This window comes from Girardinichthys multiradiatus, chromosome 22, assembly GCF_021462225.1.
Source record: "Girardinichthys multiradiatus isolate DD_20200921_A chromosome 22, DD_fGirMul_XY1, whole genome shotgun sequence".
Taxonomy (NCBI): Eukaryota; Metazoa; Chordata; class Actinopteri; order Cyprinodontiformes; family Goodeidae; genus Girardinichthys; species Girardinichthys multiradiatus.
Genome location: NC_061814.1, coordinates 26,281,409 through 26,298,001, shown reverse-complemented (window position 1 = coordinate 26,298,001; position 16,593 = coordinate 26,281,409). Strand labels below are relative to the sequence as shown.

General features: G+C 39.9%; 1 protein-coding gene across 1 annotated transcript in view; it reads left to right on the top strand.

Moving 5' to 3' along the window:
• abcc2 (ATP-binding cassette, sub-family C (CFTR/MRP), member 2) overlaps nucleotides 1-16,488 on the top strand; it is a 29,672-nt gene extending 13,184 nt beyond the window's left edge. The window contains exons 17-32 of the mRNA XM_047351721.1: nucleotides 826-1,002; nucleotides 1,161-1,328; nucleotides 1,571-1,754; nucleotides 1,889-2,030; nucleotides 2,202-2,304; nucleotides 2,406-2,625; nucleotides 6,146-6,300; nucleotides 6,431-6,586; nucleotides 8,385-8,584; nucleotides 8,695-8,821; nucleotides 8,967-9,068; nucleotides 10,014-10,157; nucleotides 11,748-11,906; nucleotides 11,986-12,152; nucleotides 12,706-12,900; nucleotides 16,154-16,488. Of these exons, the coding sequence (XP_047207677.1) occupies nucleotides 826-1,002; nucleotides 1,161-1,328; nucleotides 1,571-1,754; nucleotides 1,889-2,030; nucleotides 2,202-2,304; nucleotides 2,406-2,625; nucleotides 6,146-6,300; nucleotides 6,431-6,586; nucleotides 8,385-8,584; nucleotides 8,695-8,821; nucleotides 8,967-9,068; nucleotides 10,014-10,157; nucleotides 11,748-11,906; nucleotides 11,986-12,152; nucleotides 12,706-12,900; nucleotides 16,154-16,283 (2,529 nt within the window). The 3' untranslated portion in view covers nucleotides 16,284-16,488. The remainder of the gene's footprint in view (nucleotides 1-825; nucleotides 1,003-1,160; nucleotides 1,329-1,570; nucleotides 1,755-1,888; nucleotides 2,031-2,201; nucleotides 2,305-2,405; nucleotides 2,626-6,145; nucleotides 6,301-6,430; nucleotides 6,587-8,384; nucleotides 8,585-8,694; nucleotides 8,822-8,966; nucleotides 9,069-10,013; nucleotides 10,158-11,747; nucleotides 11,907-11,985; nucleotides 12,153-12,705; nucleotides 12,901-16,153) is intronic.
• Nucleotides 16,489-16,593: the final 105 nt, after the last annotated feature.

Below are 16,593 nucleotides of genomic sequence, written 5' to 3'. Positions count from 1 at the left end.
AAAGTAAAGGAATTGTACATACATACAAATACTATATATCTACTAATACTAGTGGATATGTCACCACTTTGCCAAAGTCTAAACTGGAATAAGACCTAAACTTTCACACTTAAATAAAAGGAAAGTGGTTTGGTTGTTCAAGAACCACCAAGGCTCAAGAATGCCATGAACTGGAAACAGCTTGGAAACCACTGTCAGTGCGAACGGTTTAAGCCAGTTTAAATAACCGTGGATAAATGCATTCTGGGAGAAACGTTTTATGAACAGTTTAGACAAGATTCAGCTACTTGGTCAAAATAATAAGTATGTTTGGAGGAGTCGAGGTAAGGCTTTCCAATCTACAAAACACTGTACTAGCTGTTAAGCATGATAATGGTAGCATCAGGCTGTGGGACTAACTGACTGACTAACAATACGCTTTTGGAAAAGCTTTCCCAAAATCTGTACCAAAAGCCTATTGCTAAATTGAGGAGTATGCTTATAATCCAGGACCATGGCAACCAATGGCCATGGTAAATGTTTTTAATGAATTGTGATGAATGAGTGATGAAATATCCAGATTTATTGCCATAAACATTCGTTTGATACAAACAGGTGTGGACACGGTGCAACTTACTAAGGGACATTTTAAGAAACTCTTGCAGGGTTGTATTTTTATATCTGCCCATTTCTTGTTTTTTTTTAAATTGTTAAATTTGCTTGTTACTGGAAAAAGCCCAATGTTATTATAAAATGCATACCAATAAGGAGTACAATCAGAACGAAAGAGTGTGGTTCGGGAGACTTGTGCTTTACACCTGATGTACCTTTTGTATTTCCACCCAGGGCTCCCTTGCATTTGTACCACAGCAAGCCTGGATCCAAAATGCCACTCTGCGGGATAACATCTTGTTTGGCTCTCCCTATGAAGACATGAGGTTCCAAGACATAATAGAGGCCTGTGCTCTTGGCCCAGACCTCAAACTGCTGTCTGCAGGAGACCTCACTGAGATTGGAGAAAAGGTAAGTTCATGCGTTCAGATTTTAGAAGTTCAAAAACCTGTGTATGGTCATCATGAGAGTTTTGAGTAAATGTCATATAACTGTGATGTAAAATAAAATTGTGTGGGGTTCTGTAAACCTTACATTATCATGTGATGTCCTCTCATTTTTGTTCTTAGGGTATCAACCTCTCAGGAGGTCAGAAACAGCGTGTCAGCTTGGCCAGAGCAGCTTACAGTCAGGCTGATATTTTTCTATTAGATGACCCCCTGTCTGCTGTGGACTCTCATGTTGGAAAGCATCTCTTTGATAAAGTTATTGGACCCAAGGGAATTCTACAAAACAAGGTCTCTACCTCTCTTAAATAATTACTAAAGAAAAATCTTTTTTTCACAATTTGAAAATGGTTCAGTTAATAATAAATTGTCAGGACATATGTGTAATCTAAAATTTTCATAAACAGTTGTTGTGGCATGATTTTAATGAGGTTTATCCCTAGTATGTTACTATACTTTTGGTATGCGCAAAGTCTAAAAAACTGAAAATTGAAAATATGTTGTTATTATTGAATGTGTTTTTGTCTCTGCAGACTCGTATCCTGGTGACTCATGGAGTTAGTTTCCTGCCTTACGTAGATGAAGTCGTAGTTTTGGTAAATGGACAGATTTCTGAGGTTGGATCCTACCAGAGCCTCCGCGCCAGCAAAGGAGCTTTCTCTGAATTTTTGGACACATATGCCAAAGAGCAAAGCAATCAGACAGGTTCAAATGAAGGTAATTACATTATTCCCTTAACTGTAACATTGCTATAAAAGTCCAGGTTCTTGATCATAACAGAAAATTATGCAGCATGTGAGCTTCCAATGGTGTGAAGTCATGTGGTCAGTTTTTGATCAATGTCTTTGCAGATGTTTACCAGGATACAGAAGACCTAGACGTCATCCCTGAAAATGTGGAGACTCAGGCAGACTATCCTCCAGAGGACACTGTTTCTTTCACTCTGAAAAGAGAAAACAGCATCCGACGCAGCCAAAGAGGAAATAGAAGCAGGTTTGATCACCTTGTTGTGTAAAGTAGCAGAAGATACAAAAAACCAAAGCAAAGTTAAGCAGTGCCACAATTTTTTAACTGGTGCTGTGCACTGTCATTGTTTTCCGTTATACATATGATTTATTCTTCTCTTTCTGTTTTTTTATTTTATCTGCTTTGTCCTTTCTTCAGTTTCAGATTAAGAAAAAACAGCACTTTAAAACCAGCAGAAGATGCTGGTGAGACAAAGAAAGGTCAAAGACTGATAGAGAAGGAAACTATGGAAACAGGACAGGTATACATTTTGGGTCTACCTTATTTAACAATGGAAGGAAACCAGCTGTAGCTGAAAACGTAGAACCTGTTTTCTCAGTGTATTCTCTTGTTGACATCCAGGTAAAATTCTCAATGTACCTCCAGTACCTGCGAGCCATGGGCTGGGGATATACTTTTTGGATATTCACCATTTACTTCATCCAGAATGTTGCCTTTATTGGTCAAAACTTGTGGCTGAGTGACTGGACCAATGATGCAGTAGTTTACCAAAACGAGACATACCCTTCCTGGAAGAGGGACACCAGGGTGGGAGTGTTTGGTGCTCTTGGACTGGCTCAGGGTAAATGCACATTTCTTTTGTAACTTTCAGATTCCAGTAAGTTGGTTTGTTTACACTAAATATCTCAGTTTTCAGAGTTAAGGCACTTAAGAAATCCACTTAGGGACATAATAACACCACCCAAGTACTGTTCAATCTGGATTTTGCATCACAGAAAACAAAATCCCCTCCCACCTACTTGTTTGCTGGGTTCACAAGTTTTACCTTGGACTATTTTGATAGCAAAGCAGTTTAAGTTGAATATTTCATATTTCTGTGGAGGTGCAAGTGTTTGATCTTAAATTACATGAGATTAAATTAAAGGTCACTCAAAGCTCTTCTAATGGGTGTGCATGCAGAGATGTAATTTCCTTTCCATGCGTGTTTGATAGGATCTGAAGTGGGAGTTATCAGGGTCTGTAGATGAAACATTTTTTAATTTTGTATGCCAGTTATGACAGTTTGCACTTAAACAGTCCCTTTTTGGTTGATGATGTTAGACTTTGTATTAATGATTTTCCTTTTTAATCTTAGAGTGCAGTTTTTTAAAAGAAGAAGTCACTTATTTTAATTCATTTCTATGCAAAATAGCAGTGTTTGATTTGTGTTTATCCTCCAAATGATGTCAGGTAGCAGGAAAATTGTGTTATGCAATATTGAACCTTTTAAATCTCCCTTTAATGGGAACATTGCATATTGTACGCGCTGTAATCCCAGGTTTGCAACCACTGAAAAAGACACTAAACTGTGAACTAGTATAATGATTAAAAAGTAAGACATTCATAAGACGTTCAGCACGTGTCTAAATCACGCAACCTTTGCAAAAATTGCTAGGTGTCTTGGGATTGCATCTCACTACAGTCCTCAGTCAATATGTTTTAAAATAGAACACTCGGGAAAACAGGTATAGCTTTGCTAGACTTTTTCCTTTTTCCCGGAGGAAAAACATTTCCTTTTAAAGAGGAACATTTCTACACTGCATAGGTTAGCTAAATAGTGACATTTAGCCGATAATAAAGCAGAGCATATGAGCAAGGACAACACACCAGTGGTAAAACACAGTGGTGGAAGTGTATACTGCTGTCACTGCAATAAAATTTGAAACAACCAAGTGTCCTCAAATCTTAATAAATGGTTCCAGTAAAATAAAATGTAGGTATTATTTGCTCTCCGATGTGTTTCTACTCGTACTCGTACTCCGCTTATCCGGGATTGGGTCGCCGGGGCAGCAGACTCAGCAGAGACACCCAGACGTCCCTCTCCCCAGAAACTTCCTCGGGATCCTCCGGGACACCTCCCGAGGAAGGTGTCCAGGAGGCATCCAATATAGATGCCCAAGCCACCTCAACTGGCTCCTCTCGATGTGGAGGAGCAGCGGCTCTACTCAGAGCCCCTCCCGGATGGTTGAGCTCCTCACCCTATCTCTAAGGGAGTGCCCGGCCACCCTACGGAGGAAGCTCATTTCAGCCGCTTGTATCCGGGATCTCGTTCTTTCGGTCATGACCCAAAGTTCATGGCCATAGGTGAGGGTAGGAACGTAGACCGACTGGTGAATCGAGATCTTTGCTTTTCGGCTCAGCTCTCTCTTCACCACAACAGACCGGCACAGTGCCCCCATTGCTGCGGCAGCCGCACCGATCCGTCTGTCGATCTCCCGCTCCATTCTTCCCTCACTCGTGAACAAAACCCCGAGATACTTGAACTGGTCCACTTGAGGCAGGAACTCCCCTCCAACCTGAAGAGGACAAGCCACCCTTTTCCGGTCGAGTACCATGGCCTCTGACTTGGAGGAGCTGATCCTCATCCCAGCCGCTTCACACTCGGCTGCGAACCGCCCCAGCGCATGCTGTAGGTCTTGACTAGAGGGGGCCAGCAGGACCACGTCATCTGCAAAAAGAAGAGGCAAAATCCACTGGTTCCCAAACCAGACACCCTCCGGCCCTTGGCTGCGTCTAGAAATCCTGTCCATAAAAGTTATGAACAGGACCGGTGACAAAGGGCCTGCCGAAGTCCAACATGTACCAGGAACAGGTCCGACTTAGTGCCGGCAATGCGGACCAAACTCCTGCTCCGCTTGTACAGGAACCGGATGGCCCCTAATAAAGGGCCCCCGATTCCATACTGCTGGAGCACCCCCCACAGGGCATCACGAGGGACACAGTCGAATGCTTTCTCCAGGTCCACAAAACACATGTGGACCGGTTGGGCAAATTCCCATGAACCCTCAAATGCCCTGTAGAGGGTATAGAGCTGGTCCAGTGTTCCACGGCCGCGACGAAAACCACACTGCTCCTCCTGAAGCCGAGGTTCGACTATCGGCCGGACTTTCCTCTCCTATACCCTGGCGTAGACCTTACCAGGGAGGCTGAGGAGTGTGATCCCCCTGTAGTTGGAACACACCCTCCGGTCACCGTTCTTATGAAGGGGGACCACTACCCCAGTCTGGCAATCCAGAGGCACTGTCCCCGTCCGCCACGCAATGTTGAAGAGGCGTGTCAACCATGACAGCCCCACAACATCCAGAGATTTGAGGTACTCAGGGCGGATCTCATCCATCCCCGAAGCCCTGCCACTGCGGAGCTTTTTAACCACCTCGGTGACTTCAGCCTGGGTGATGAAAGAGTCCAACCCCGAGTCCCCAGCCTCTGTTTCCACCGGGGAATGCGTGATGGCAGGATTGAGGTAGATCCTCGAAGTACTCCTTCCACCGCAATGTCCGCAGTCGAGGTCAGCAGCCTCCCACCCCCACTGTATACAGTGTTGGCGAAGCACTGGTTCCCCCTCCTGAGGCTCCGGACGGTTTGCCAGAATCGCTTCGAGGCCAACCAGTAGTCCTTCTCCGTGGTGTAGTGGAATTTTCTTATCAAAGTGGATAGAAGTTGACTCACAAGAAGAGAAAATCCGGACTTAGTCTTTATAAGTTTTATTCAAAGGCATTAAGCATTTGAAGACCCTGTCACCGAGGTTAGTCAGTGAGGCAGAGTCCTGATCAACATTTACACACAGTATTTATACCAAACATGACAGTGTTATCTCAACTTCAAAGAGTCTGTGTTTTATGACCTAGACCCTTCTCGGGTTCAGAGGTGACAAAGTTATCTAGGAACATACCCATCTGCACTTCCTGACACATCACCCTAAAGCATGGGTTTTAACCATTAAACTTCTGATAATGGCTTTACAGCTTCCTCCTCTAACACAGATGTTCTGAGGAGTGAGGTAACCTAAAGGTCATACACTTTGGAGCACTTAATAAAAGAATTTCCATTACAATGGCCTCACCGAACTCCACCCAGGCCCGAGTTTTTGCCTCTGCCACAGCCCGGGCTGCGGCATGCTTGGCCTCACGGTACCCGTCAGCCGCCTCAGCCGATAGGACTCCTTCTTCAGCTTGACAGCGTCCCTTACTGCCGGTGTCCACCACTGGGTTCTGGGATTGCTGCCGTTTGCAATTAAGGTGGCAGTTCAAGGAGAGGTGTTTCTAAAAGATGGTAATTTTTTAGATTAGGACATTCACATTATATAACTGCTTATGTTACAGGTCTGTTTGTGTTCCTTGGCACGCTGCTCCTAGCCAATGCTTCAGTTAATGCATCTCGGATTCTGCATTCGGGACTGCTGAACAACATTCTCCGAGTCCCCATGCTGTTCTTTGACACTACACCAATTGGAAGAGTTGTCAACCGATTTGCTAAGGTGGGGCTTTATTTATTTTTATTTCTGTCTTTGTAAATCTCCTTTAAGGTTTTACAGTTTTATTCTGGACTCAGTTGTTATAAGTAACTATTTATTAAGTGATAATATTAACTTTACACTTTATCTGTAGGACATATTCACAGTAGATGAAGCGATCCCTCAATCGTTCCGCTCCTGGATCTTGTGTCTGCTGAGTGTGCTGGGAACTCTGTTTGTGATCTGTCTGGCCACTCCTTTCTTCACCCTCATCCTCATTCCTTTGGCTGTGGTTTACTTTTTTGTACAGGTGAGTAAATCCAGACAAGGAAAAGAGTGAAACAGTATGAAAAAGAGTAAACTACCAAGTGCCCTAAAACAGAAATGTTTAAATCTTTTTATTTGGTAAACTGGGTGACTGTTCATCATCATTAGTTGCACCTTAGTTTCACCCATTAATCGCTGTTAGTACCAATACACCATTAATGCTGACAGACACTTCTTACCTCGCCTAACATGCTCTGTAAGCACATAGCAGAGTCCAGCATCAAGTATGGATTAAAATAAGCTGTCTTGAACACAAACCATCTTACCTTTGCTGTTACTGACTGACCTCCCTATTCACTGTATTACTTTATAGCTGGGCAATAGATAGGAGGCTGCATGATGAAATAGTCCTCAGTCTGAGGTGACTTCTCATTCAAGCTCTCTGCCTTAGTATCATTAAGTGCTTCCATTATTATCATCAGTACAAGCCAGACGGGTCCTCTCCTCTTTGGCTTGGAGAAATCAGTATTTCAAAAAGAAACCAGAACTTTTAACGGTCTGGACTGTAACTGAACTTTTAGGAATAGTACCAGTATTGCACAGTGTTCTGCTACATTATAATCTGTGACTTGGTTGATTAAAAGGTTCTGCTCAGAAATGTTATTCTGAAATGATTGAACTTTGTGCCTGCGCACCCTGGATTTAGTTTAGCAAATTAATATAGAGATATGACTCCAGTGCCAACTGTTTTGAAACATGTAACTCAAAGTTATGAAGAGAATGAAAACAGGAAGTTTTCTTATGTTTAACACTGATTTGCCACTGTAGGTTTTTCTTTTAATACACTCTAAGTAACATAAAAGTCTTCGTATTCTTTTTTATTTATGTTTTTGGATGCATAGGTTAGTCAAAGTGAGTTAAAGTGCCTATATCATATTTTTTTGCAGCTTTTAATTTTAAACTATGTTCAGGTTTATAGGATACACCAAGACTTTGAAGGAGACAAGATCAAGACCAGTATCTGTAACCTGTAATCATACTAATATATTTGCTGCTGCAAACATTTGCAGAAAATCTGCCTCTGGCAGCTCATTAGCGAGCTAACCTATAACAGATCTACCAACTGGGTGCAATAGTCCAGAGCACATTTTTAGAAATGTGCAGAGCCACAACATTTAGGTAAATCAGTATTTCAAAAACAGTGATATAAAAACTTGGCTATATACTGATCTAAACAGAGCACAGTAAACAACCAACGGTAAAGACATTCAGAAAAAGCCTTAAAATACTGGACAAAGGCTAGAGCAGGTGGTTTTCTGGAGTTCAACTTAACAGAGGAGCATTTCTGGACATGATCGCACGTCCACCCTCTGGCACTCTCCATCTCATCCCCATCTGATGTCTGGCGTTTGCTGAAGCCCTCGACCAAGACGACTCCTCTGGCTGATGACATACTCTATGGCACTCTCCCACTGTGTGACACTACATAAATGATCTTTGCTGCAAAAGTGTTTTTTTCTCAAATAAACAATTTGTTCTGTGAATACTGTGAGAGATTTCCAGTTGGTGCCTTTACAGATTCTTTAGCTTCCTTAATATGTGGTTATTGCCTTCCTGTTTTAGCAGGTGTGACTGAAAAGGTATTTGTTTAAAAAGAACTACATTTTAAATGATCAATCTGCTCTGAAAACCAATTGAAACACCAAGTTTAAATTATAAATCTTTTTTACTTTCAAGATTTTTAGGCTTTCTCCCATCAAAATGATTTATGATTTATTCTGCTTTAAGGATTGTCCCAGTTTTCAGTCCATGTTTACTTGATGTTTTCTCTCCACTCCCAGCGTTTCTATGTAGCGACGTCCCGACAGCTGCGCCGCCTGGACTCAGTGTCTCGCTCTCCTATATACTCTCACTTTGGTGAGACTGTGTCGGGTCTGTCTGTGATAAGAGCCTACAACCATCAGGAACGGTTTCTGAAACACAATGAAATAACTATTGATGAAAACCTGAAAAGTGTCTATCCGTGGATTGTGTCAAACAGGTCAGTAATGGAAGGAGACCTTAAACATATTTTGTGTTGGCAGGTGATAGAGCACCATTTCAAAATATTTATGTTTGTGGGTTTCTGCATGATGTTTGTTTACTCAACAGATGGCTGGCCATCCGTCTGGAGTCTCTAGGAAACCTTGTGGTGTTTTTTTCTGCTCTATTTGCTGTTATATCCAGGAACTCCATTGACAGTGGCCTTGCTGGTCTGTCCATATCGTACGCCCTTAATGTGAGTCACTAAATCTCCCTCACTGTACATTAGACCAATCAAAACAATTATAAACAAAAATAACAGTAGTAATGATGACTGAAGATAATTGGAATGACAAAACCAACTAAGTAATTTAATTTATCTTCCCTGTTTGGGTTTCCAGGTAACTCAAACCCTCAACTGGCTGGTAAGGATGACCTCAGAGCTGGAGACAAATATTGTAGCTGTGGAGAGAGTCAGTGAATACTCTGAGCTTGAGAATGAGGTATGTTGTTTTTCATTTTTTATCCACTGTAAATGCCATGTCTACTGGCATTTTGGAAAACACATTACATGGGTCTAAACATGAGAAATTTAAGGGGAATCTTGTTGAACATCAAGTCATGTGATATTTTTTAAGTATGTGTGCTGCTTTGACACGCTCCTGTTCAGTGTGGTGCTTGTATAACGAGGACAACGGGGTGGTTTATGCTGGGTTTTTTTTTTTTTTCACATGTCCTGTTGTGGCAATTTAGGCACTTCATACGGAGAAGTTAGCTGCGTAGATATGCAAGGGCAGTTTTTCTCTACAAAAAAGATAAATAGATGATTTAGGAAGTTATCCTAATTGCTTGATTGACTTTATTAAATTAGGATTACATCTGGCATCATAGCAGACAGGTTCAATAGTAAATTATGAACCTGTGTTGGACTATTCAGCATACTGTTTCTTTTTTTTCCTTTTAAACAATTAACTTGCCCCCAAGTAGATATCTATTAGCAAAATGAATAAGATAGTAAAGATCGCCTTTAACTTTCACTTTGAAGTATCCAGCCTCCAAATGCCAGTGAAGTCTGCATAGTGTATTAATAAATTATGTAATGTCGTTGCTGTGATGTTTGAGCAGCAGTTGAGTCGACACTGTAGGAGTAGGTGCACATGTGCGGTATACATGGCACGTTGACGCTTCAGCAGTGTTTTTGACAAGTATAAAATATCTGTGGTGACCTGTCTTTTGTGGTTATTAGATTGCATGTGCTACTGTTAAAAGTGTAGGAAGGTGATTTGGGTGCGGCTATTCTCTTTTGGCATCAATTAAGATTATATGTTGATATGCAATAGGTTATTACAGTGATGGCTTATACACATTTGGTTAATTATTTCAGGCAGATTCATCCAGAACATTATCAGCTAAACTTGACAATCACTGATAAACCTGTTCCTCTACAGGCTCCCTGGGTGACTCAGCAGCGACCTTCAGAGAAGTGGCCAGAGGCAGGAAGGCTGCAGTTTGTAGACTACAAGGTCCGTTACAGACCTGAACTGGACCTGGTCCTGAAAGGGATTTCTTGTGACATTGCCAGCACTGAGAAGGTTTGTGACGGTGTTTTTTTTTTTCTTGTTCTTTTCTTTAACTCTGTGTGTGTCACTGTTTATAAAGCACCTAAAACAACCTTGTATGATTCAAAGTTTTAATTGAAAACTGAATAAATAAGCTCCTTTTATACCTGCAGGGTTGTTTGAAGATAGCTTTTTATGTCTCATTTATTTTATGTAGTCTTTCTAAACAGACCATTATAACTGCACTTTGAACTTAAAGCACTGACACTGACTGAAGCACAGTGTCTTAATCATTGTGAACTATGAATAATACCTACCATATTCTTTCTTCTTTAAGTCTGCCTTTCATCTTTAGAAAGCAGATTTTATGTTGTTTACTCTGCTGCCCTCAGCTAATTGTATGTGTGGCTTAACTTAGACCACCACTATATTTTTATAAATAGATTTCCTGGAGTTTTTTGATGATGAGTCTTGAATTTCTTTGTCTTTCTAGAATTGTTATCATATCTGTAAACATTCACTGGTAGTGACACAGGAACAAATATCAAATGTCAAACATATAAATTATATTTTTAAAAATACTAGATAAAGCAAAATGATCACCGAGGTGAAATTCTTAGCACTGGGAATGTCCCAACTGGGATTGTTTTTGTTCCTGATACCGATCCAAGTCATTTAGGAATGTTTAATTTTCATTAATGTTAGGAAAATCAAAGCCAGATGCATTGATAGGTTTAGAGTGAAGATAAATAACACACATTTCTTTTGTATTAAAACTCACTTAGAAACGTCAATAATGGTGCAGTCTTTATCTGATTTTCTCGACAGAAACAGTTATTTTGTCATTCAAGCTCTCTGTGCATACGTGGCTGGAGGTGACAAAACAGATCACATGCAGCATTTCTCTCACACTGTGAACATCATAGTTAAGGGCGTAGACCCTTGATGTCAATCTCTGGCTGATAATTTGGCTTGAAAAATGTTCACTTTGAGGCTATATGTGTGTGGACAGAATTTACCAATAAATTTGGGTGTTGAGGTTTTTTTTTCAGTTTTTAGCTTTGCACATTGTAATTATTAATGACAACTGTTGCTGCGCTGCGATCAGTTCTCTCCAGCTATGCTGTCAATCTGAAGGAAGGCTGCGCTTTGGCAAAAGATTAGGGTGCACTTAATGTACATAACACTTAGATTTTCCTAAAGTCCTACATTTGTAAGTATACAAATTAACAAACTCTACAATATTCCACCTTTTTATATGTCCAGTTACATGAGACAGCCCACACTGGACAGGGTCGGGATTGACTTTCCTTTTGGACAAGAGGTCCAGACGTTGAGAAAGTCTGCAATAGACCAACAAGTGTCAAGAGTTGAGTTTCAGCAAAGACTCCTTTTAGGGATCTTCTGAAAATGCCACTATCAGATAGGGACACCCCTGCTTGACTTTAAATAGTGCAGGAAGCACACCATTAATGCAGTTGTTGGCTTCAATTCTTGTATTTATTAATGTCTTTGATTTACCAACGTTTTGCATCCTCCAAAAAAAGGTTATGAAAGGATTTAAAAATCATATATAGAATAAAAATATTTTGCTAAATTTATGCTTTCTTTCATTGCTTCCAGATTGGTATAGTGGGCCGTACAGGAGCTGGAAAATCAAGCTTGACTAACTGCCTGTTTCGCATTATTGAAGCAGCCGAAGGACGTATCCTCATTGATGATGTAGATATCTCTACAATCGGGCTGCATGATCTGAGAAACAGAATCACAATCATCCCACAGGTAAACAATTTGAGACAAATGCAAATGGAACATTCTTGTTTAGATAAATACACTAACGTATCTGATTCTTTGAGCACAGGACCCAGTTTTGTTCTCTGGGACACTGAGGATGAACTTGGATCCATTTGACAAATTCAGCGATGAGGAGATCTGGAGAGTCCTTCAGCTGTCTCACCTGAGGGATTATGTAGCTGGGTTGGAGGAAGGATTACAGCATGAGGTTGCAGAGGGAGGAGAAAACCTCAGGTGGGCAACGTCATCTTAAACAGTGCTAACAATTCAAATCACAGTAAATAAAACCACAGAATGTACAAACATACAGCTGAGACCATTCTCAATGCCTTAAGTAAATTTCTTGAGTTTTCTGCAAACAGCGAATAATTAACAACTGTTCCATGTTCCAAATCCATGTTGTACCCAACAGCAGTTCCTTAATAAAATCTCAGGTGTTTGTACCAGTTGGCCCCAGTCTCTCCCATATGTACAAAACACTCCAGTCTAAACCAATTGTAATGAGTGTCCACATGTAATTTTGATGGTAGTCAGCGGGCTCGGTGGCGCCGATTGTACGGCAGCCTCACTTCTGTCAGTCTGCCCCATGACAGCTGCGGCTACAAAATAGCTTAGCACTGTCACTGTGTGAATGTGTGTATGAATGGATGGATGATTGATTTTAGTGTAAAGCGCTTTGGGGTCCTCGAACTTGACAAAGCGCTATACAAGTACAGGTCATGTATCATTTACCATTTTATTTTCTAAGAGCTCCATGAGATTTAAATATATGACCTTCTCTTCCTAGTGTTGGTCAGAGGCAGCTGCTGTGTCTAGCGCGAGCACTTCTGAGAAAGTCTCGCATTCTAATCCTGGATGAGGCCACGGCCGCCGTTGACCTGGAGACAGACAACTTGATTCAGAACACCATCCGCAAAGAGTTCTCACACTGCACGGTGCTCACCATCGCCCACCGTCTGCACAGCATCATGGACAGCTCCAGGTGAGACCGAGCCTGTTTAAGTGTCCTGACATTTGATTCAATCTAGTTTCATGCAGTGAAGCAGGCACAAATGATTCTAATTCCAGTTGATCAATCAATCAACCGATCAATCAGTCTTTATCAAAAGAGTTGAGACCATAGTTACACCAATAAAAGAGAACACAAAATACAAAAGCAAAATTAAAAATATAAAAAAATTGTATAAATAGAATCTGAAATTAATAAAAAATATTAAAGTGGTTCCTTAGATCAAATGAGTAGCAGTAGCATCTGCTTGAACCACCATACAATCATCCTCTAAAACTGAACATTAACTTTCTAAAAGGTGCTTTAAATGTGCAGTGTTTGCACATAAAGGGTACAATATTAACACTTTCTCTCTTGGGACTAACAAGACTTGTGGAATTTATTCAATTCAGTTTATTAATATAGCACCAACTCACAATTTGCCTCAAAGCACTTTACAATTAAAAAAAGTCAATTCAGTCAAATCATGCAAACAGATTCCAAGTCAGGTACATACATTCTAAATTGATCCTAGTTAACAAACAATCCAGTCAAATTATGTTTATTGTTCAAATTGGTTAAAAGGTTTTCTATCTAAGGAAGCCCAGCAGATTCCATCGAGTCAGTGACTTGCAGCATTCACTCCTCCGGGATGTAACGACAGTGAACGGTTGCTTGCATTGTGTCCTTGACTTTCCAGAAATCCCTCATACTGGGCATGCATGTAGCAACTTTTTGACAGTAGCAGCTTCTTTAGTGGCTTCATCTTGGAGAGAAACACAACTAAACAGATGAACTCTGTGCCAGTTTCCAAGTCTAGAGTATGAAAGAGAGCATATACAGTTATTTGCTCCAAAAGCTCAGGCAATAGCTATGTGTAGGAGAGAGACAGGGCAAAACACCGAAAGACAGAGCCTGGTGGATCATCTATTGAACATACAACACAGAATGCAATGAAAAGTAAAAAACAGAGACAGTATAAAGTTAAAGCTTCAAATAACAGCAATTAAGGCTACATTTGAGAGTAGTAGGAGAATGTAGCAAATTAAGGGAAACTGGTCATCCTCCAGCAGCCTAAGCCTATAGCAGCATAACTACAGAGATAGCTCAGGATAACCTATGTCTGCCTCACGGACTAAAGCTGGGAGCTGGTTCCAAAGGAGAGGAGCCTGATAACTAAAGGATCTGCCTCCCATTCTACTTTTAGAGACTCTAGGAACCACCAGTAAACCTGCAGTCTGAGAACGAAGTGCTCTGTTAGGAACATATGGAACAATCTGATCTCTGATGTATGATGGAGCTAGTTCATTAGGGCTATATATGTGAGGAGGAGAATATTAAATTCTATTCGGGATTTAACAGGGAGCCAGTGCAGGAAAGCTAAATTTGGAGAAATATGATCTCTCTTTTTAATTTTGATCAGAATTATTGCTGCCCCATTTGGATCAGCTAAGGGGTTTTGATTCCATTTTGTGGACATCCTGATAGTAACGAATTACAATAATCCACCCTTGAAGTAACAAATGCATGGACCAGTTTTTTGATGTCATCCTGGAGAGGGTATTTCTAATTTTGGCAAAATTCAGAAGGTGAAAGAAGGAAATCCCAGAAACCTGTTTAATATGGGATTTAAATGACATGTCCTGGTCAAAAATAACACCACAGTTCTTTACTTTATTTCCAGAGGCCAATTTAGTCCAATCCAGATTAAGTGATTGGCTGAGCAGTTTTTTTTTCTTCAAAGACTCTGGTCTAAAGATGACAACTTCTGTCTTGTGTGAATTTAAAAGCAGAAAAATGTATGTCTTCAACACATGCCTGTAGTTTTCCTAGGTAAGTTTAATTCAGTTCAATTAAAGAATACTTTATTAATCCCAAAGGGAAATTTAATGAAATATGTCAGGATTCATGGATAAGTAAAGCTGAGTGTCAACCGCAGAACTGGGAATTTTATCCCATGCTGTCTGAAACTTTTATCAATTGGAAGCATATATATAGTAAATAGAATTGACCCAAGCATTGAACCCTGTGGTACCCCACAAGTAACCCTGGAGTTTGAAGATGATTTATCATTTACATGAACATATGGGAATCTATTACAGAAATTAGATTTAAACCAGCCAATTGATGTTCTCTAGATCCCTAAAGCATGTTTCAGCCTTTCTAAGAGAATATTGTGATCGACTGTATCAAATGCAGCACTGAGATTTAACAGAACAAGTACAGACTCCATTATCTGAGGCCATGACAATATCATCTTAATTACAATGCCATTATAAAACAATTCCTGTAGATTTTTTAAAGGCAAATACAAAGTATTTGAAGCCTTGCTACAATCATTATCAACCAGTGCAAAGCTAAACAGCACACAATAATTGCATCAAATAAAATTTACAAATATATTGATTTAAACAATGTTCTTATGGAACCAACATTAGGAAAAAAAGATATTTTAAACAGCAAAGCAACAATTGCAACCATATGTCCAGTTTGTGGGGTTTGCAGACGGCAACAATTAGACTTGATTGTTTTCACGATAAATCAGAATTCTTTATGCTATAATTTATCCACGATAATGGTTTCATAATTGCCAGTCCATAGTCTACCCAGGTATATAAATGCTTTTGGTGATTAATTTGTTTCATGTTTTTTAGATCTTCTAGCTCTAAAATATATTTATTCTTCAACACCAAAAATAATGAGCTTATTTTGATAGTCAGGTTTCATGCATAAAGTCTTCTATCACCTGTGAGGGTCAAGTTACCCTTTTGTGTGCAGGTCAGAATAGAGTGAATAAAACATAAAAGGAGTCACAGACGTCAAAGTCTTCAGAACCATAAACTTTGAAAGAGAGAGAGATGAAGAGCAGGGACCATTCTCCATATTTTTGTAAATCTCTCATAGTTTTAAGGCTGATACAAACCTGCTACAATACAATAACTGTTTTTGTTGTGATACACAAGGCCTGTAGAGAAATGACATGAAATATCTACAGAACTGCAAAAGAAATTCTAAAATATTTTCAAAGCTATGCAACATGTGAAATATTTTTAAATTGAACATGACACCTTAAAACAGACTCAAAGCTTAGTTTGACCTTGAAATCAATATATTAAAATGCCAGCTCACCTTAAATTCCCTGCTTTTTCTGTTTGTTTGTCAAAGTTTATCATGTTTTTATTTTATCACAGCCAGTATAAACACTGCTCAGTAGGTTATGATGTTAACACATGTTCCTGCTCCACAGGGTGATGGTCCTTGATGCTGGTCAAATTGTGGAATTTGATTCTCCAAGCAGTCTGATGGAAAAGCGAAGCCATTTCTTCTCCATGGCAAGGGATGCTGGGATAACACAAGAAAGCTTAACAGCTCTATAATGAAAACTGCTCTTAATTAGGTTTTTGTTTCTAGTTTTCTCCAAAACACACAAATAAACATTGCACAGTATTTATAGGAAACAATATGAAGAAATGATATTGCGTATGTATATAATTTTTGTATGGGAACAATAAACAATCTTTTTGTATGGGAACAATAAACAATCTTTTTGTATGGGAACAATAAACAATCTTCCTAACCTAATGCTTCATTTGAGAGTTTATATTCACAAATCTTTTTAAGGATCTTTTTATTGTGTATTTTTTTCAATAAGCTTTTGGCTCAGTTTTTTTATATGGGTTCAATGCA